General features: G+C 36.8%; 1 protein-coding gene across 4 annotated transcripts in view; it reads right to left on the minus strand.

The window, feature by feature from the left end:
* CEP350 (centrosomal protein 350) overlaps window positions 1-18,348 on the minus strand; it is a 151,250-nt gene that overhangs the window by 59,122 nt on the left and 73,780 nt on the right. For all 4 annotated transcript variants that reach the window (XM_077902091.1, XM_077902092.1, XM_077902093.1 and 1 more), the window contains exons 18-25: window positions 18,201-18,311; window positions 17,592-17,732; window positions 15,739-15,875; window positions 14,834-14,956; window positions 11,228-11,397; window positions 5,692-5,888; window positions 4,877-5,061; window positions 4,328-4,415 (exon numbers count right to left, since the gene is read on the minus strand). In XM_077902091.1, coding sequence (XP_077758217.1) covers window positions 4,328-4,415; window positions 4,877-5,061; window positions 5,692-5,888; window positions 11,228-11,397; window positions 14,834-14,956; window positions 15,739-15,875; window positions 17,592-17,732; window positions 18,201-18,311 — 1,152 coding nt within the window. The remainder of the gene's footprint in view (window positions 1-4,327; window positions 4,416-4,876; window positions 5,062-5,691; window positions 5,889-11,227; window positions 11,398-14,833; window positions 14,957-15,738; window positions 15,876-17,591; window positions 17,733-18,200; window positions 18,312-18,348) is intronic.

An 18,348-nucleotide genomic window follows, 5' to 3' on the forward strand; every position in this document is an offset into this window, starting at 1 on the left:
CTGGATATTTTAAGTGATGAATCACTGTACTACCGAAACCAATATGGCACTATACATTACTAACCAGAATGTAAATAAAAATTTGAAGAAAAAACTACTACACACACAAAGAATCGCATAATAGAAAATATAAAGAAAAAAACAGTAGCAGACACACACATGTCCAACTATCTAGTTAACAGACAAGAAATCTAAAATGACAATGAATAAGGTGTTCAAAAAAAATGGGAAAAAATGGAAAAATTGATGGAAAGGTAAACAAAGAAAATCTATTTAAAAAAAAAAAAGATGGGATGCCTGGGTGGCTCAGTCATTTAACAGTCCAACTCTTGGTTTCAGCTCAGGTCATGAGCTCAGGTAATCAAGGTCAAGCTCCACATTGGGCTCCATGCTCAGTGCAGTCTGCTTGAGATTCTCTCTCTTTCCCTTTGCCCCTTCCCCTACTCTCATTCTCTCTCTAAAAATACATGAAATCTGTAATTTTTAAAAAATCTATAGAGAAAAGAAAATAGATATTATAGAACTAAAAAATAATCACATTATGAACTCATTGAATGACAGGACACATGACAGTGAAGAATATGTAACTAATGAATTTGAAGACAGATCAGTAGAAACTTTCCAAATTGAAGCACAGTGGTTTGTTTTCATTGTTTCTAAAGAGTGAGATAAAAACAAAACAGAGCAGAAGGCAGATGTGCTAAATGGCCAGAAGGTCTAACATATTTCTATTTAGAGTCTCTGAAGAAAAGGAGAAAGAGTGGGACAGAAGCAACACATGAAGAGATAGTTTTCGGAAACCGAAATCTAACAAACAACGGATTCAAGCTTAGCAAATCCTGAGCAATATGAATAGAAAAGAAACCATACCTAAGCACATCTTAGTAAAACTACTGAAAAAAATCTAAGACAAATTTTTTTAAATCTTAAAAGCAGCCTTCAAAAAAACATTAAGACAATTGCCCTCTCCATAAAAACAGTAGAAACTAGTAGACATGGAAAATATCTTTTAAAATGCTGAAATATAAATCTCTGCCCAGTAAAAATATCTTTCAAAAATGAAGGTGAAAAAAATGAAGATGAAGCAAGTAAATTTTCAAAATAATAAAAACTGAATGGGCTATCAGCAATCATGCAGTAAAATATTAGACTGATCAAAATCCAAATGTTTGTGCCTCAAAGCACACTATTAAGAAAGTGAAAACAGGGTACCTGGGTGGCTCAGTCGATTAAGTGTTTCCCTTCAGCTCAGGTCATGATTTCAGGGTCCTGGAATCAAGCCCCACATTGGGCTCCCTGTTCAACGGGGAACCTGCTTCTCCCTCTGTCCCTACCCCTACTTGTGCTTTCTCTCTCTCTGTCTCAAATAAATAAAATCTTAAAAAAAAAAAAAAAAAGGTGAAAAGATGGGATGCCTGGATGGTGATGCTTGGTTAAGCATCAGAGTCCCGATTTGGGCTCAGGTTCATAATCTCAGGGTTATGAAATCAAGCCCCATAACAAGCTCCACACTGGGCACGGAGGCTGTATAAATTTTTCTCCATCACTACCCCCAATCCCTGCTTACTCTCTCTCTTTAAATAAATATATAAAGTGAAAACACACCCCCACAGAATGAGAAAATATTGGTAAATCTAGCTTTTATTCTACTTTATAAACAGAAAGCTACTATAACATTCTAAAAAGTTATTTACTTATTTTAACTAAAAGATAATTTTAGGTGATTCTGAAAACCAATTTTTCTGGATTAAAAAGACATAATTTCTTTTTTTAAAAAATTCCAAAGTTTTTTTTTTAAAGATGTATTTATTTATTTTATTTGAGAGAGAAAGAGAGAATGCGCGAGGGGGTGGAGGGGCAGGGGAAGGGTGAGACAATCTCAAGCAGACACCACACTGTGCAAAGAGCCTGGGGGGAGGGGCAAGATGGCGGAAGAGTAGGGTCCCCAAATCACCTGTCCCCACCAAATTACCTAGAAAACCTTCAAATTATCCTGAAAATCTATGAATTCGGCCTGAGATTTAGAGAGAACACCTGGAATGCTACAGTGAGAAGAGTTCGCACTTCTATCAAGGTAGGAAGACGGGGGAAAAAGAAAGACACAAAAGGCATCCAAGGGGGAGGGGCCCCGCGAGGAGCCGGGCTAAGGCCTGGGCGAGTGTCCCCGGGACAGGAAAGCTCCGTCCCGGAGAAGCAGGAGCTGCACCGACCTTCCCTGGCGGAAAGGGGCTCGCAGGGAGTTGGAGCAGGACCCAGGAGGGCGGGGATGCCCTCGGGCTCCCTGGGACACTAACAGACACCTGCGCCCCGGGAGAGTGCGCCATACCCCGCGGCCGAGCTCCCTAAAAGACTGCAGCTCGCAGGGCGGGACCGGAGCAGCTTGGAGGGGCTCGGGCAGAGGAAGAGGCTCCGCGGTGGGGGCTGCGCGGCTCTGGGAGCAGATCGGAGGGGCTTGAGCGGCGGCTCCGCAGAGGGGGCTGCGCGGCCGGGAGCGCGAATCCAACAGCGCAGGCCCCGGAGCACAGGGCGCCCGGACACAGCCCAGGATCCGGCCTCCCCCCGGGACAGGCAGAGGCCGGGAGGGCCCAGGACAGCAAGGACGCTCCTGCCCCGAGCTGAGCAGATCAGCGGCCCCGCCCCGGAGCCTCCAGGCCCTGCAGACAGAGAGCTCCGGAGCTACTGTGGGAGCTGAATCCAGGGCTCCAGGGCTGGCCCCGCCACTGCGGTGGTTCCTCCAGGGGCCTCACGGGGTAAACAACCCCCACTGAGCCCTGCACCAGGCAGGGGCAGAGCAGCTCCCCAAAGTGCTAACACCTGAAAATCAGCACAACAGGCCCCTCCCCCAGAAGACCACCTAGACGGACGAGTTCCAGGGGAAGTCAAGGGACTTAAAGTATACAGAAGCAGAAGATACTCCCCCGTGGGTTTTTTGTTTTTTGTTTGTTTGTTTTTTGTTTTGCTTTTTGATTTGTTTGCTTCCCCCACCCTTTTTTTCCCTTTCTTTCTTTTTCTTTCTCTTTTTCTTCTTTTTTTCTTCCTTTTTTTTCTCTTTTTCTTTTCTTTCCTTCTTTCTCTCCTCTCTTTTTCTCCTTTTCCCAATACAACTTGCTTTTTGGCCACTCTGCACTGAGCAAAATGACTAGAAGGAAAACCTCACCTCAAAAGAAAGAATCAGAAACAGTCCTCTCTCCCAGTTACAAAATCTGTGCAAAGAGCCTGATGCAGGGCTCAATCTCACGATCCTGAGATCATGACCTGAGCCAAAACCTAGAGTCAGAAGCTTAATCGACTGAGCCACCCAGGCAGCCCCAAAATTCCAAATTTTTAAAGTTCATACAGTAAGTGATGTTTTCTTAGGGCAAATTTAAGAAAGAAAAAAAAAAAAAAAACCTAGTTGAGTAATAATCCAATCTATAACCTAACTGATTAAATTCACACAGATTACCCAACATAATAGCTAGTACCTAGCAACAGGACAATAAGGGAAACAAAAACTAGAATCCACTGAATACTTACCAGGCACTGTGAAATACATTTTATACATGTTACCTCATTTTAATCATCACAACCACCATATGAAGCATAATCTTAGTATAATCTTACTCTTATAGATGAAATTAAGTCTCAGAGAGTTACTTAAACTTGACCATTATTACACAGCTGCAAGTGGCAAAGCTGGAATTCAGATAATAGCAGCTGTGCCAAGATTATATGTATTAATTAACTCATTCTTCTCAACAACCCTACGAAGTCTGTTACCATTATCCTCAGTTTAGAGATAAGGAAACAGGCACAGAGAAATTAGGTAACTTGTCCAGGATTATAAAACTAATAACTGGTAGATTTGGAATTTTAACCCAGGAAATCTGACTCTGAAACTTGAATTCTTAACCACTATACCATGTTACTTCTCCAGGACTCAAATTCCAGGTGTTTCTGAGCTCAATAAGCCAAAATATTAGTCAATTTGTAACGAGTGTGTCTTGAAAGTCTATTTGGGAAAATAGTGACTAAAAAATTAATTCAAATGGACTCTTTTCACAAATATCTTAATTTTTAAAATATGCTTTTCAAATACTATTTTATTTAACAAATGAAGGGAGGTTTGACTCTATATTGTATTAAGTTAGCAGTGACACAAAATTAGAAATATAGAAGACTACCAAGCAATTTCTGTAGTTATAACTATCAGCAAAAACAGTAGTAAATATCAACTAAATCTCATTTAAGCTGATAGCAAGTAAAAGAGATCAAGTAAAATAATATATTCTACCATCTAACTTGCCTTAGGAGAAATTCTCTTAAAGAGTGATTTTTCTTAACATACCTTCTCTTGCTGCAACCTTAAAAGTAAACCACGCTGTTTTTTCCGAAGAGGGGGCATTTTATCATCTTCTCCTTTGTCTCGTAGATGTCTGCAAAGATTGCACATTGAGACAAAGAGATTAAATTTCTATGATAATGACAAGGATTCTCAACCACTAAAAAGTCTCTAAAAACAATTTAATTATTTTCAAACGTGGAAAACATGCAGCAATGTCTACCCCACCAAATATTTTATTGCACATATACTATATACAACCCCTAGACTGTGTCCTTTAAAGATAAAATTGCTTAGAGAGAGTTCCAACACAGTAAAGGAATTAAGTATTAAATAACAACATGAGAGTCAGTTAGGTGATAAAAGAGAAATGGGAAAAAAAATGTTACAAGTTGATAACAGGATTCAAAGAAGACTGCCATATTTCTAGTCAAGAAACTGAATTGATCAAAACAAATTAAATTAGGAAACAAAAGTATCTTTAAAAACAAAGCATTTCCTTTCAGTGAAAGAAGAAACTGGAAAGAGAAAACTACATTCACTGAAACATTTTACTTTTTCTGATGCTCTAGCCAGGCTAATTCAGCCTTTGTTTTCTCCTTCAAGGCCTTCTCACGAAGACGCAGAAGTGATGACTGGTGAGCTGCCCTCATTTCCTCTTCTTTCATATACTGTCGAACCATCTCCATAGTAAATTTAGAAAAACTATCTTGTCCTCCAGAGAATGGCATACTCAGCTCCTAAAATGGAGATTTTATTTCAAGTTTATTATTATCTAAGCCTTTGGAACTTAATTAACATTGTTAAGGCATGCACTTATAAAAATAAGCTATATATATAAAAAGACTGCTGACCATATCACAGAACACTCTTCAAAAAAGGCAGATGAGAGAGAGTAACATTCATTCCGCTAATTTATTCAGCTAACGAAATTGTAACAAATGACTGCATATTTATTTAGCTAACTAACAAATGACTGCATAATCCAGGTACTTTCCCAGCAGTATAAAGCAGGGTAAGAACAGTCCCTGTTGTCCAAAAGGCTAACAATTTAGCAAGAATGATATAAACTTTTAAAATAGAATAAAGTGTTATAAGAGTGAAGCAAATGAAACACTAGAGACATTACACTAGCTCTAATCCTCAATGGCCCTCTGAATCATTCCAAGGAGTAAGTCTGTGTTCTTTTCTGTAAGGAAAGCAAAGCCACACTCTACAGCAAAAATATAATATAAAATTACTATCTTAGGAAAATCATTCTAGTAGATGATATCTGAGTTAAAGCACAAAACATATGGCCATATCTTTGAGAAAGAGAACACATCCACAACTATTTATGAAGTAATCTCCACAGGTAAATTGAAGCACACCTTGGTAGAAGAAAGTGTTGTCTTTTCTGGAGAGGTTTCATCGTCAGAGTCATCATGATGGCCTCTTTTCTTTTCCATGTTAAATCTGCGATGACTCTCAGAAGGTAATAAAGATCGAAATGATTTTTCTTCTATTTCATCTTCTGTCATAGATTCATCAAATTTCAGGGAATATTCTGTTGCAACAGAAGTGGAATCTAAAAGAATTTGGAACAAGTAGATTTTTTTCATTATAACAGTTTTCAGTAGGTATTCAATTAGTAGCCCTTGCTGCCTCTTTATGGGACAATCTAACATACACTCATAGAATTGATTGCTAACAGTTAATAGGCATAGAATAATAAAAATTCACTTAATTATCTAAAAATACTAGTACAGGAAATATGGCAAAAGTGTAATATATATAAAGAGCTCTTACAAACCATTAGAAAACTAATACTCCTATAGAAAAATGAGAAACAGTCTTGATCAAATGCTTCATGAAGAAAATATAAATGGCCAAAATAAAGTTCAAAAAAAGTTTAACATTACTAGCAAAGAAATGCAAATTAAAATTTTTTTAAGAACTCATCATTTCCATGGTAATTAAAACACGATGGCTCTTTTAGGTTGGTTCTTGTGTGCCTCTGACATGCACTCCTCTCTCCCAATTCTTTTATTTTATTTTATTTTTTTTTCCAATTCTTTTATTTAGCCAACCTTACGTTCTAGTACTACAAGATGCTCTAGGTTCATTTTGTAGATTCCCTGCCCAGTCTTAGAATCAGTCATTTCTCCAAAGAGCTCTAACTGCTTTCATTGGAGAATATTTAGAAACTACAATTATGGGCACCATAGGGTTCACTCTAGTCTTCCTTTCTTGTGTATCTAACACAAGAGAAACCTGAGAAACCTGGCTCCTACCATCGAACATCCATTTACTTACTTGTTCAACCCCAACACATATGTAAGCACCATTTACCTGTAATCCTGTGAAAAGCTCATTTACCAATTAGAATACAGTGTTTATATACTGTTCTTTTTATATTTAGGCTTACAATTTCCACTCAAAAATGCTATCTTCCAAATTTACTTAGGTCAGCAACTTTTCCTTCCACTCTCTTTAAATGTGGTTATGCCACACACTGGTAATAAAGATAGATTCATCTGTCACAGACTGTATTCCATTCTAGGATCCCCCAACATCCTGGTTGATGTGTGTGTGCATTTAGTTTGCACATGTTTACTCTTTGTGATGTACAGCTCTAGGGTTCTGATAAATGCACAGCACCAGCATCAGTACACAAAGAATCATACAGGACATCTCTTACATAACAGTTGTTTCACAGTAAAAGTTTTCCTTTGTGTCCACTTTGTAGTAAACCACTTTCTCTTCTACCTAACACCTGGAACCACTAACCTGTTTTCCTTCCCTAAAGTTTTGACTATTCCAGAATATCATATAAACAGAACCATACAATATGTTGCCTTTTGGGGCAACTTGCTGCCCCAAAGAACTTCTTTCACTTAGTAAAATTCATTTAAAATTCATCCATTACGTTGCATGAATCAATAATAGCTTGTTCCTTTTAATCACTGAAGAGTATTCCACTGTACAGATTTACCAGTTGGCTTATCCATTCTCTTAATAAGATAAATGTCTTATGGGTGGCTTCCGGTTTTTAGCAAAATGAAAAATGGTTCTATGAACAGTAGTGTATAGGCTTTTATGAGGACCTTAGTCTTCAATTCGTTTGGCCAGGCATGTGACTGCTGGATCATTTTAAGATACTGTGAAAATGTCTTACAAAATAGCTATACCATTTTGCATTCTCATCAGCAATGAATTCAAAGTCCTGCTGCTCTGCATCCTTCCTGCCACCACACTGCTGCCAGATTTTTGGATTTTAGCCATCCTAATAGGCATATTGTAGCACCTCATTGCGATTTCAATTTTCATTTCCCTAATAACACATGATATTAAACACCTTTCCTAAGTCTATTTGCCATTTGTATAGTTTCTTCAATGAAGTATCTGGTCAGATCTTATGCACATTTTTAAATAGTGTTGTTGGTTTTCTTGCTGTTGAGTTTTAAGAGTCCTTTATATAATTCTGGATATAAATCTTTTATCCAATATGTGATTTACAATATTTTAACAGTCTGTGGGTTATTTTTTCAATTCTCTTAACAGTATCTTTCACAGAGAGGTTTTTGATTGTACTTCTAGTGTTGGATCTAAGAAGTCACTGCTAAACAAAATGTGACCTGAATTTTCTCCTCTTTTCTTCTACATACAAATTTTTAAAATGGTGTTGTTTCTTTGGATCTTGGTCGTCCTATGAATTTCAGTCACCTTCATCTCTCTGGACTCCTAACTCCCCTTCCTCAACTTGGGAAGACTGCTGGGCTCCATGCTGTACAGCCTGGAGACTACCTTCAGGCAGTAAACTGGAACAGTCATAGTGCTCACCTCATCTGCTTTTCATCTCATGAATCAATAGCATTCACTGCCTGATGTTCAATGTCTTGAAAATGGTTATTTCATATTATTTTGTCTGATATTTGTTTGGCGGGGATGACAAATCTGGTCCTGTTCTTCCATTGTGACCAGAAGTAGAAGTTCAAGTAATTTAATTTTATATTGCTTAAAGAAGTTAAATATATCAAAAAGTCATGGCTCATGATATTTCAGATTAGTCACTAGAAAATTAGAAATTTGCAGTTATTGGAGCCAGGTACCATGGCAAACACTTGAGAACATCATTAAACAAGTCACAGATGGTTACTATCTATTCCTTCTGAGACCTACACTTTCAATAAATAAATTTGCCTTCACTATTTTTTTTTAAGATTTTATTTATTAATTCATGAGAGACACAGAGAATGAGAGACACAGACACAGGCAGAGGGAGAAGCAGGCTCCATGCAGGGAGCCCAACACGGGACTTGATCCCGGATCTCCAGGATCACGCCCTGGGCTGAAGGCAGAGCTAAACTGCTGAGCCACCCAGGCTAACCAATGCCTTCACTATTTTAATTACAAGTACTATTATTAAGGTAAGATTTTGTAGAGATTAAATTCATCCTGTAGGAGAAACTTAACGGATAATTTCTTTGTTTTCCTATGTCCTTTATTTCTCTCTTTACATAGAAGTTGTCTTTATGAAGTCTGATCCTAGAATGAATTTCATTAGTTTTTAATCCAGCAATCCATAAAACATTTTTGAAAACAATCTGAAAAACATTCATCGATCAGTATAAAAATAGGAGCATGCCTTTCAATATTTATTACTATTGTATTAGTTTGCTTGGGCTAGCATTAACCACAACCTATTGACTTAAACAATCCCCTCAATTTTGAGGGGATATAATTAAGTCCACAACATTTCACCCTTTAGCTCCCCAAAATTAATTCCTTCTTGCAGGCAAAACACATTCACCTCATCCTAATAGTCCCAAAAGTTTTAACCCATTCCAGCACCAACTATGAGTTGAAAGTCTCATCTTAGTATCATCTAAATCAGGGATCAGTGAGACTTGAGGTATGATTCATCCTGAGGCAAAATTCCTTTTTTAGTTGCAATCGTGTGAAACAAGACCAGTTATGTGCTTCCAAAACATAATGGTGTGGGAAAGGCATAAAACAAAAAATCCCATTTTAAAAGGAATAAATCAAAAAGAAGGGGTGATGGGTGTCAAGCTAGTCCAAGACTAGCAGGGCAAATTCCATTAGGTCTTAAGGCTCAAGAATGATCCTCTGGCAGGGTGGTCTGCCCTCAGGCCCAATGGGGTGACCTTGCTTTCTCAGTTTTGTGTGTCAGCAGCATCCCCTCAGCCACTGGCAGTGCTTTGCTCCTGAGGCTGTAAGCAAAATCAACGTGAACAGATGAAACCAAGGAGGTGGCCATATGCTCTGAAACCAATGAGAGGACAGCCCTGTCCCCTGGGCCACTATGCCTGGGCCTATGGTGGCAGTGGCTGCCCTGCTGATCTCTGAATCACCCTCAGGGCCATTTTTCCCTTTATTTGAAGGATAAGGCATATTTGCAGCTTAGCTCTACTGTCTCATCTGGTGAAATCCCACAAGTCTGAAAGCCTTCCCATATTTCATCCCATCTCTATGCTCTTTTATCCAAACTGGCAGTGTCTCTGCTAGCATAATCCCATCTCTATTCCTGGCTTCAGGTGAGATGGCTGCTTAGATTCACGGATAATCTCTTTATGGAGTGAGTGTCCAGTCATATCTTTGGTGTTCTGTTCAGAACATACTTTCTCATTTTTCACAACAAGGATAGCCTGAGAATTTTTCAAATCTTTAAGTTCTCTTTCCTATTTAACAATTCCTTTATCTCTCTTCTCACATTTTACTAAAAGTAATAAGGAGAGAAACCAAGGCCATGCCTTCAACACTTTGCTCAGAAATTCCCTTGGCTAACTATTCATGTTCACTACTTTTAACTTCTACTTTCCACAAAACACTAGAACATAGTTCAGCCAAATTCTTTGTCAATTTATAAAAAGGACTGCCATTCTTCCAGTTTCCAAAAATATATTCCTAGTTTCTATCTTCATGAGACTTCATCAGAATCATTTTTAACCATATTTTAATCATCAATATTCCTGCCAACAGTCTCTAGTCTCTGCAAGGCAATGTGGATTTTCTCTAGCATGTACCACAATACTCTTCTAGTCTCTATTCATTACCCAGTTCTAAAGCCACTTCCACATATTTGGCATCTGTTATAGCAAGACCCGACTTCTAGGTAACAGGATCTATATTCATTAGTTAGACTGTATTAATTAATTACTTCTGGGTAACAAGATCCATATTAATTGTTAATTCTTCATTAACTACAGACTGCTACATCCATGAATTACATTCATTATAAATTTACAAAAACATTTAAAAAATGAGAAAAATCTAAATTTAAACATCTTCTTATACTCTAAAGACTATCTTGCCCATCCTGCTCTGAAAACTATGGTTCCAGGCCATTGATCAAATACACTGCTTAAGAGCCAGTCATTTAAAAAAAATTCTTAAAAGTGTCATTTGTTGCCAAACTCTGTTTTCTTCATTATGTTATTTACTACCCATAATTTGATAGAGATACAGCTTTTGTTTATGATCTAGGAAGAGGTAACTAACGAATTTTAATCGAATTACTACATCAGATGTTATCATTATTTTTAAGAAACTGTATCCTTATTATATTGTTTATAATTTATTCTTTTTTACTATTATGCTGTATATCGATAATAGGATTAAAGTAATTTTTTTGAACATCTAATTTCCATTCACATACATGCTCTCCTCGGTTTAGCTTTGCCTTCCCTTAGGATCAAGACACACAATCATGTTTAAAATACTAGCAAGAGTTACTGGCATAGTATTATAGCCTTGAAATAATTTCACTGGGACACAATATCAGATTCAGATACACATAGAGTTACTACCATGTTCCAATTATACTAACTAGCTCAGTCACAAATATCTCAAAGGGTTCTGGAAGCCTCCCTAAACAAATATACATACACGTGCAAGGAATGTTACCTTTCTCATCAGGAAGAGATGGTACACTGTCACTTCGTAGAGAATCATCTGCAGCAGTTTGAATTTGTTCATCAATAGAACTCTCCGTCTTTTCACCATGAAGTTTCCTCTCATTTTCCTTAAAAGATGGTACTGAGGGACTTTCTTGACGGCTGCTACCACTACTACTTCTATTTATAGGTATTATAGAAACAAATCCAAATAAATAAATAAATATATAAAGTGATAAAATAAGGTCATAAATCCAAAGTAAATTTATTTGGCTAGGGGAAATGTGCCTTAAGATCAAGATATAAAATGATGAAATATGTAACATAAAACATAAAATGCTAAACATAGAAGTCTGAAAGGAAACTGTTCTAGAAAAGAGGAAGGTTTCACTCTTAAATAGTCATGCTAGGTCACCATTATTCTCAGGCTATCACTCTCTTATCTCCTTTCATTTTAAAGTCAAGTTACCAGGAAAAGGGGCTTCTATCTGGCTGTTTCAACCTCCTTATTTTTCATCAACATTACAATTTATCACAATCTGCTTCAATCCCACCTACTCTATGGAATTGTTCTTAAAACCTCTACCTAAACTTGAATTGCCAAATCTGACAGATAATTTTTCTGCAACATTATATGGTGTTGGTCTCTATCTCCTTTAAAAGCTCCACTTGCTAAAGCAAATTGTAGTAAAATGCTAACATCAGTATAATGTGGATAAAAGATATTCAGGAACTTTATAATATTCTTACATCTCTGTAAGCTTGATATTACATCAAAATTAAATGTTAAGAAAAAGATTCTCCTTCCTTACATTCTCTGGTTCTACTCTCACCTGCTTTTCTATCTCCCAAATTCGTTTTTCTCTTTCTTTCACATCCTTTGAATTTTCCTGGCCTCCTTAAAATGATGGTGATTCCCAGTGTTTTGTTTTTGGTTCCTTTCTCATTTGTGCTACATACTCTCCTTTTGGCAATCTTATGCATCTCTCTAATTTTAACTACTATCATTTAGATTGAGTCTCAAATCTGATCAGCTAGCTCTGCCCTTATCCTGACTTTAAGCCTCAAGTTTCCAAATGCTTAGTGAACTTGTTTTCAAGGTCAATGTTCTTCTTCCTTCCTCTTTGCTTTCCTTAGTTTATTCATTCATGTAAACATACATAGAGAGAGAGAGAGCCAATCACAAGCCATGTTTTGACATCTTCTCCATAAGCCATCTCCTTTTCTGAAATGCCCTCCCTTCCCTGCCTAAGGAACTATTAGTTTAAGACTCAATTCAAGTATCATTTCTGCAAAGTGCTCGAGGATACCTTCTCCCACTCCTAAGGAAGGCTTGTTCACCTCTGTTTCTGGGTTTATACTGTTTTTTTAGTATGTTTCTCTAATAGTATTTATCAGGATATTGTACAATTATTTGTCTGGTTTAACAGATGTTTTTGAAAGCATAAACCATATAATATAGCTATAATGTAAAAGATATAATGCAGGAGACAGCAAGTGCTTTGGAGTCATAAGGATAAGGGATTAAACTCAATTATTCCACTTAGCGGTTATGTGCCTATCATTCATTAGTAAACATGTAGTAGACTGCCTACTGTGTGCTAGGCATTTTACTAAGTTCTGGGGATAGCAGTATAGCATGGTCCTCACTAGGATGGCTCTAACAAAAAAGAGAGACAATAACAAATGTTGATGAGGATGTGAAAAGAAATTTGTATTTTTACTGGGAGCAGCTGTTTTGGAAAAGTTTGGCAGCTCTTCAAAAAATTAAAGACCCAGCAACATCTCTTTTAAGTGTATACCCGAAAGAAATGAAAACCTATGTTCACATAAAAACTTGCACATAAATGTATGTAGCAGCACTATTCGTAATAGTCAAAAAGCAGAAGCAATCCAAAGTCTATCAACTGATGAAGTAAAATGTGGCATATCCATGCAACAGAGTATTACTTGGCCATATAAAGGAACAGCATACTAATATGTGATAGATGAACCTTGAAAACATTATGCTAAGTCAAAGAAGCCAGTCACAAGGACTCATGTTGTATGATGCCATTTATATGAAATGTCCAAAACAGATAGATCCACAGAGAACAGAAATACAAAGCAGATTAATGGTTGCCAGAAGCTGGAGAAGAGACAACATAAGTGACTGCTAAGGGTATGGGGCTTCTTTTTGGGGCGATGAAAATGAAACCTCAAAAGAACTTCTAGTCTAGTCCATAACTAACAAGTAAAGGAAAAGGATATAGAAGGTGGTAAAAGCTATAACAGTTATATTTGGCGTGGTATGGGAGAACACAGAAGGGACATGTAAAGCAGACTAGGGTAACACTGACTCATGGAGGGGAAATAAAAGTAAGGTAAGAGTAAGATCTAGAAAGAAGGTATATCATGTATAATGGCACAAAAGACACAGAGAGCTTGGCTCATTTAGAGAGTTGTATTAGAATAGTTACAATTAGTGGAATATGACAAGAGTAGAAATGCCAAGAGAAGATGACCAAAAGCCTCAATAATTAAGGAACTTTCATGACCTACTGAATGGCTCTATAGGAATACTGAAGGTTTCAAACAGGTGAATAAAAACTTGGTTGCAAATTTTAGAAAAATCCCTCTAGTTACCATGTGGCTAGTGAAGAGATTGGGAAATGGTTTGGGAAGAGACTGGGAAACCTATTAGGAATTCCCTGCAGTGACCCAGCTAACAGTCTCAATGAACTAAGGGTCACTGAAGATTAAATCAAAGTCATATAGTTCCAGAGATGTGGTAGGTACTTAATACCCCACATTAATGTTTTTTAGGTTCATGATTTAATTTTTTTTCAAATATTTTATTTATTTATTCATGAGAGACACAGAGAGAGAGGTAGAGACATAGGCAGAGGGAGAACCAGGCTCCATACGGGGAACCCGATGCAGAACTCAATCCCAGATCCTGGGATCATGCCCTGAGCCAAAGGCAGATGGTCAATCGCTGAGCCACCTAGGCATCCCTCATGATGTAATTTTTTACTTATTTATTTTGATTTAATTTTTTAAAATGAGGTTTTACTTTGACAATGTAGTTATCCCACCTCTAAGAATGCTGGAAAGTAGCTTCAAAAATCTTCTAATCCAAGGACAGAACCATAATTGAAAACTATAGATGTTAATACCAGGCAAGAACCAATGACAAAGTATTCAATCTTCTTTTATAATGATAAAAATTATACATATAATTTCTATACATGTCAAGAAATATGGATGTTAGTAAAGCAATGTATAATAAACATAGGCCTTAGAGCCAGATAAGCCAAGGCTCAGTTCCTTGGGGTGACCTTGGGTGAATTTCTTGGCAACTCCATGAGGCTCTGTTCCCTACTATAAAATGATAACAATATCTGTTTTAGAAAGTTGTGAAAATTAAATGTAGGAAAAACAACCGACACAGTGTGAGCACAAGGCAGGGTCTCAAGGAATAGAACAATTTTACAAATCAGATAATCAAATGGGGGAAGTCAGAACACTGAAGGGGAAGATTCTATTTCACTTAAAGAAATGACATTAAGAAGTTAAAAAAAAAAAGCAGTGTCTAAGACATTTATCAGACTTTACCAAATCAAAGTGTTTTTACCTTCGATCATGATTCTTGTATCTTGAAGACTCAGAGTAACTCTCATATGAAGGGGAATACTTTTGATGCTTTGAGTCAAGAGTCCCTTCTTTACTCTGAGATAGTGAAATGGATTGACTTTTTCTGCAAGTACAATAAAAAATGATTAAACTTTTAAAGTCTAAGAGAATACCACTTAACATTAATATGAGATAAAATCTTAAATAAACAGAAATTATGAAATAGCCATGACAAAGTATTTAAGAAAGGCATTCACTCACAGAAAAGAATATTTTTTGCTTTATGAAAAATAAACACAAATCCCCCCAAGTATAAATAAATATGAATGAGGACTTAAAATCTATGAATGAGAGAGGATCAAAGATGATGTAAAAAAATACACACAAACTATGATCACATCCACCCAGGTTGCCTAAAAAACTCTAATAACTTTTCATTGTTCCTAGAATAAACTCCAAAGTCCTCAAGGTCTGCCATGTCCTACCATGACATGATCCCACATCATCTCCTACCATTCTCCTCTTGGTTCTCTGCCTCCAATCACATCAATCTTCCTTCATTTTCTTTTTCTACCTCTGTATGCACTGACTGGCCTCACCTGCTTTATACCACTGATCACTTTTGAACTAGATCTCAACATTAAGCTTTACTACCTTGGAAAACCTCTGACATCACTGTATCCCCAGGCTATCCAAATTCCTTTGCTACATATCGATACCATGGATATATGTTCTTTGCTCCTCACACTTATCTCAGTTTGTAAGTGTTCATTCACTAAGGTAAATATTTGCTTACAATACCTATCTCTCTCACTCCACCGTATGCCCATAACTATATTCTAGTACCCTTAACAGTGCCTGGGACATAGTAGATATTCATTGCATATTTGCTGAATAACTATTAACCTATCCGTTTCAGCTCTGGTCCTCAGCTGTTTCACAAAGTCTGGAGCATGTTGTCGCTGGTGGTCATACAGTGTGGCGAGGGGAGCTCCTGAAGCAGTAATAGCATCTGAGATATGAGTTCGAGTCAACTCTGCCATCTAAATAAGAACACACACAAGGCAAAAATAGTTATGAAAAAAAATTACAAAAAAACTGAGAAGGAGCACAGTGTCTTTGAAAGATCACTGGATCTACCATAATAGATAAAATACTGTGGGCAAGTCATTTACATTAAGTTCTTAATAGCTTCCTTATAAAAATAAAGAGTTGGATGGACCACATGATTTCTAAGGTTTCATCTAGCTATAGCAATCGACAAATTAAAACAAAATCTTCAAGTCATATAATAAGCCATAAAAAAACAAAAATAGGGATCCCTGGGTGGCTCAGTGGTTTAGCGCCTGTCTTTGGTCCAGGGCGCGATCCTGGAGCCCCAGGATCGAGTCCCACGTCGGGCTCCTGGCATGGAGCCTGTCTCTCCCTCTGCCTGTGTCTTTGCCTCTCTCTATGTCTATCATAAATAAATAAAATATTTTAAAAAATCAAAAATAAATCTTCTTTAAGAATCAATTCAATTACTACTTCCTATCTGCCTATCTGCTTTCTGACCTACAATGTGAGGTATTTTCCCTACTCTTAGCCACTACTGCAACTGCTGCATGTATTACTTATTTGGTGTTCATTCAATCACCAAGTTAACAACTTAAAGTGTTTTTGAAATCTTTGTTAATGCTGCCTAAAATTTTCTTAAAAGAATCTATATTTATTTGCACAATCCCACAGTATCTAAGACAGTAGGTTCCTGGCTTTTTAATATTAATAACAAAATCATTTCACAAACAATCCTAAATTGTACCTGCTAAAATAAACTGAAACTATATCTACAGACTATCATATCCTATATACAGACAATAGTAAATCTATTTCTGGCTTTATCCTTAGTACAGTAAAAGACAAGACACTAACATCACTCTAGGTGAAAAGGAACCATTTTCATACAATGCAGATCAATGGCTTCCTGAGACCAAAGACAGGGGTACAAAGACACTTTTTAGTGTTGGAAAAACAGTTGACCTTTGAACAACATGAGGGTTGGGGTGCTAATCCACAAGCAGTCGAAATCCATGGACAACTTCTGACTAAACTACTAAATAGCCTACTGTTGACTGGAAGGAAGTCTTACCCATAACATAAACAGGTGAGTAACACAGATCTTCTCCACTATATATATGTATTTCATACCATATTATTATTATAATAAAGTAGGCTGAAGAAAAAGTATTAAGAAAATCCTAAGAAAAATTACACAGAGCACTGTATTTCAAAAAATTTTGCACATGAATAGACCTTCATAGTTCAAGTCTATGTTGTTCAAGAATCAACTGTATTCTATTTCTTGATTATGGTGGTGTTTATAGGGATAGACAGGTAAGAAAAGACACAGAAATATGTAGATAGAGATACCTATATCTGATTAGATACCTGTATCTATATATTTGTCAAAATTCATCAAACAATATACTTACAGTGGATATATTTTATTATTTGTAAATTATACATCAATAAAATCAATATATTTTTTAAGAAGTTTACTCAAGGGCAGACATTTAGAGTTCTTCTCCATCTTTCTTTCTGCTGCCATATCACTCGTATGTACAACATACTGCAATGAATGATGCCTCTTAATTCAATACTGTATGGCTCCCACTGAAAGTCACTACGTACATATTTGCTAGACATTAGAAGCTCATTACTGCTAAGACCAAATCTACTCAAACTGACTAAAAAGAAAAGGGCTTCTCAATGGCTCTTACTTCACAGATTTGGCGAGCTGCATCTGTGGTGAGACGAGCAGTCTCTGTTTGCTGAGCAGCTATTTTACAAGTTGCTTCCTGCAGGACTTCGGTTACTTCCCTTTGTGATTTGACCACCTGCTGTAAGGATTCTGCATGGACCTGAAAATAAAAGGGAGTAAACAGAGAACTTATGTTATGTCTCAGTCTCTTCCCACCCCAAATTAGCTTTAATTTTAAAACTGTTTCATGGATCAAATGCCTTGTAAAACAAAACACTTGACTATTATCTGGATTTCCTGCCTTAAAATCTATAGTTTAGAGTCTTAAAATTACTGCTGGAGTTTAATTTTTAACTCCATCGTTCATGAGTCGATATTTCTTTAGACAAGTAACTACTATGTACCTCAGCTTCCATTTCTCTAAATTGGGGATAAATCTTGACTAACTTGACTCACAGAATTTGCTACAAGAGTCAAATGACATGAAATGAACCCATATGGCATAATGTACTAAAACATTATTGTATCTTTTCTTTTTTACTTCTATGTAAGTACAAAAATACTAAAGTGATTTCAAAGAGAACAAATTTAGATTTAAAGAACCAGTGCCTGCTGCAAAAAGAAGTACCTGAGCTGCTTTGTTTCGGGTTTCTTCTAACTGCCTCTGACACTCCAAAGCCTCTTGTTCAGCCTTCAATTTCAAAAGAGCCAAGTCTCTTTCATGGCGTTGCTGCTGTGCCTTCAAAATAAAAAAAAATGATCAACTATTAATTCTA

The sequence above is a fragment of the Canis aureus genome, chromosome 6, assembly GCF_053574225.1.
Source record: "Canis aureus isolate CA01 chromosome 6, VMU_Caureus_v.1.0, whole genome shotgun sequence".
Taxonomy (NCBI): domain Eukaryota; kingdom Metazoa; phylum Chordata; class Mammalia; order Carnivora; family Canidae; genus Canis; species Canis aureus.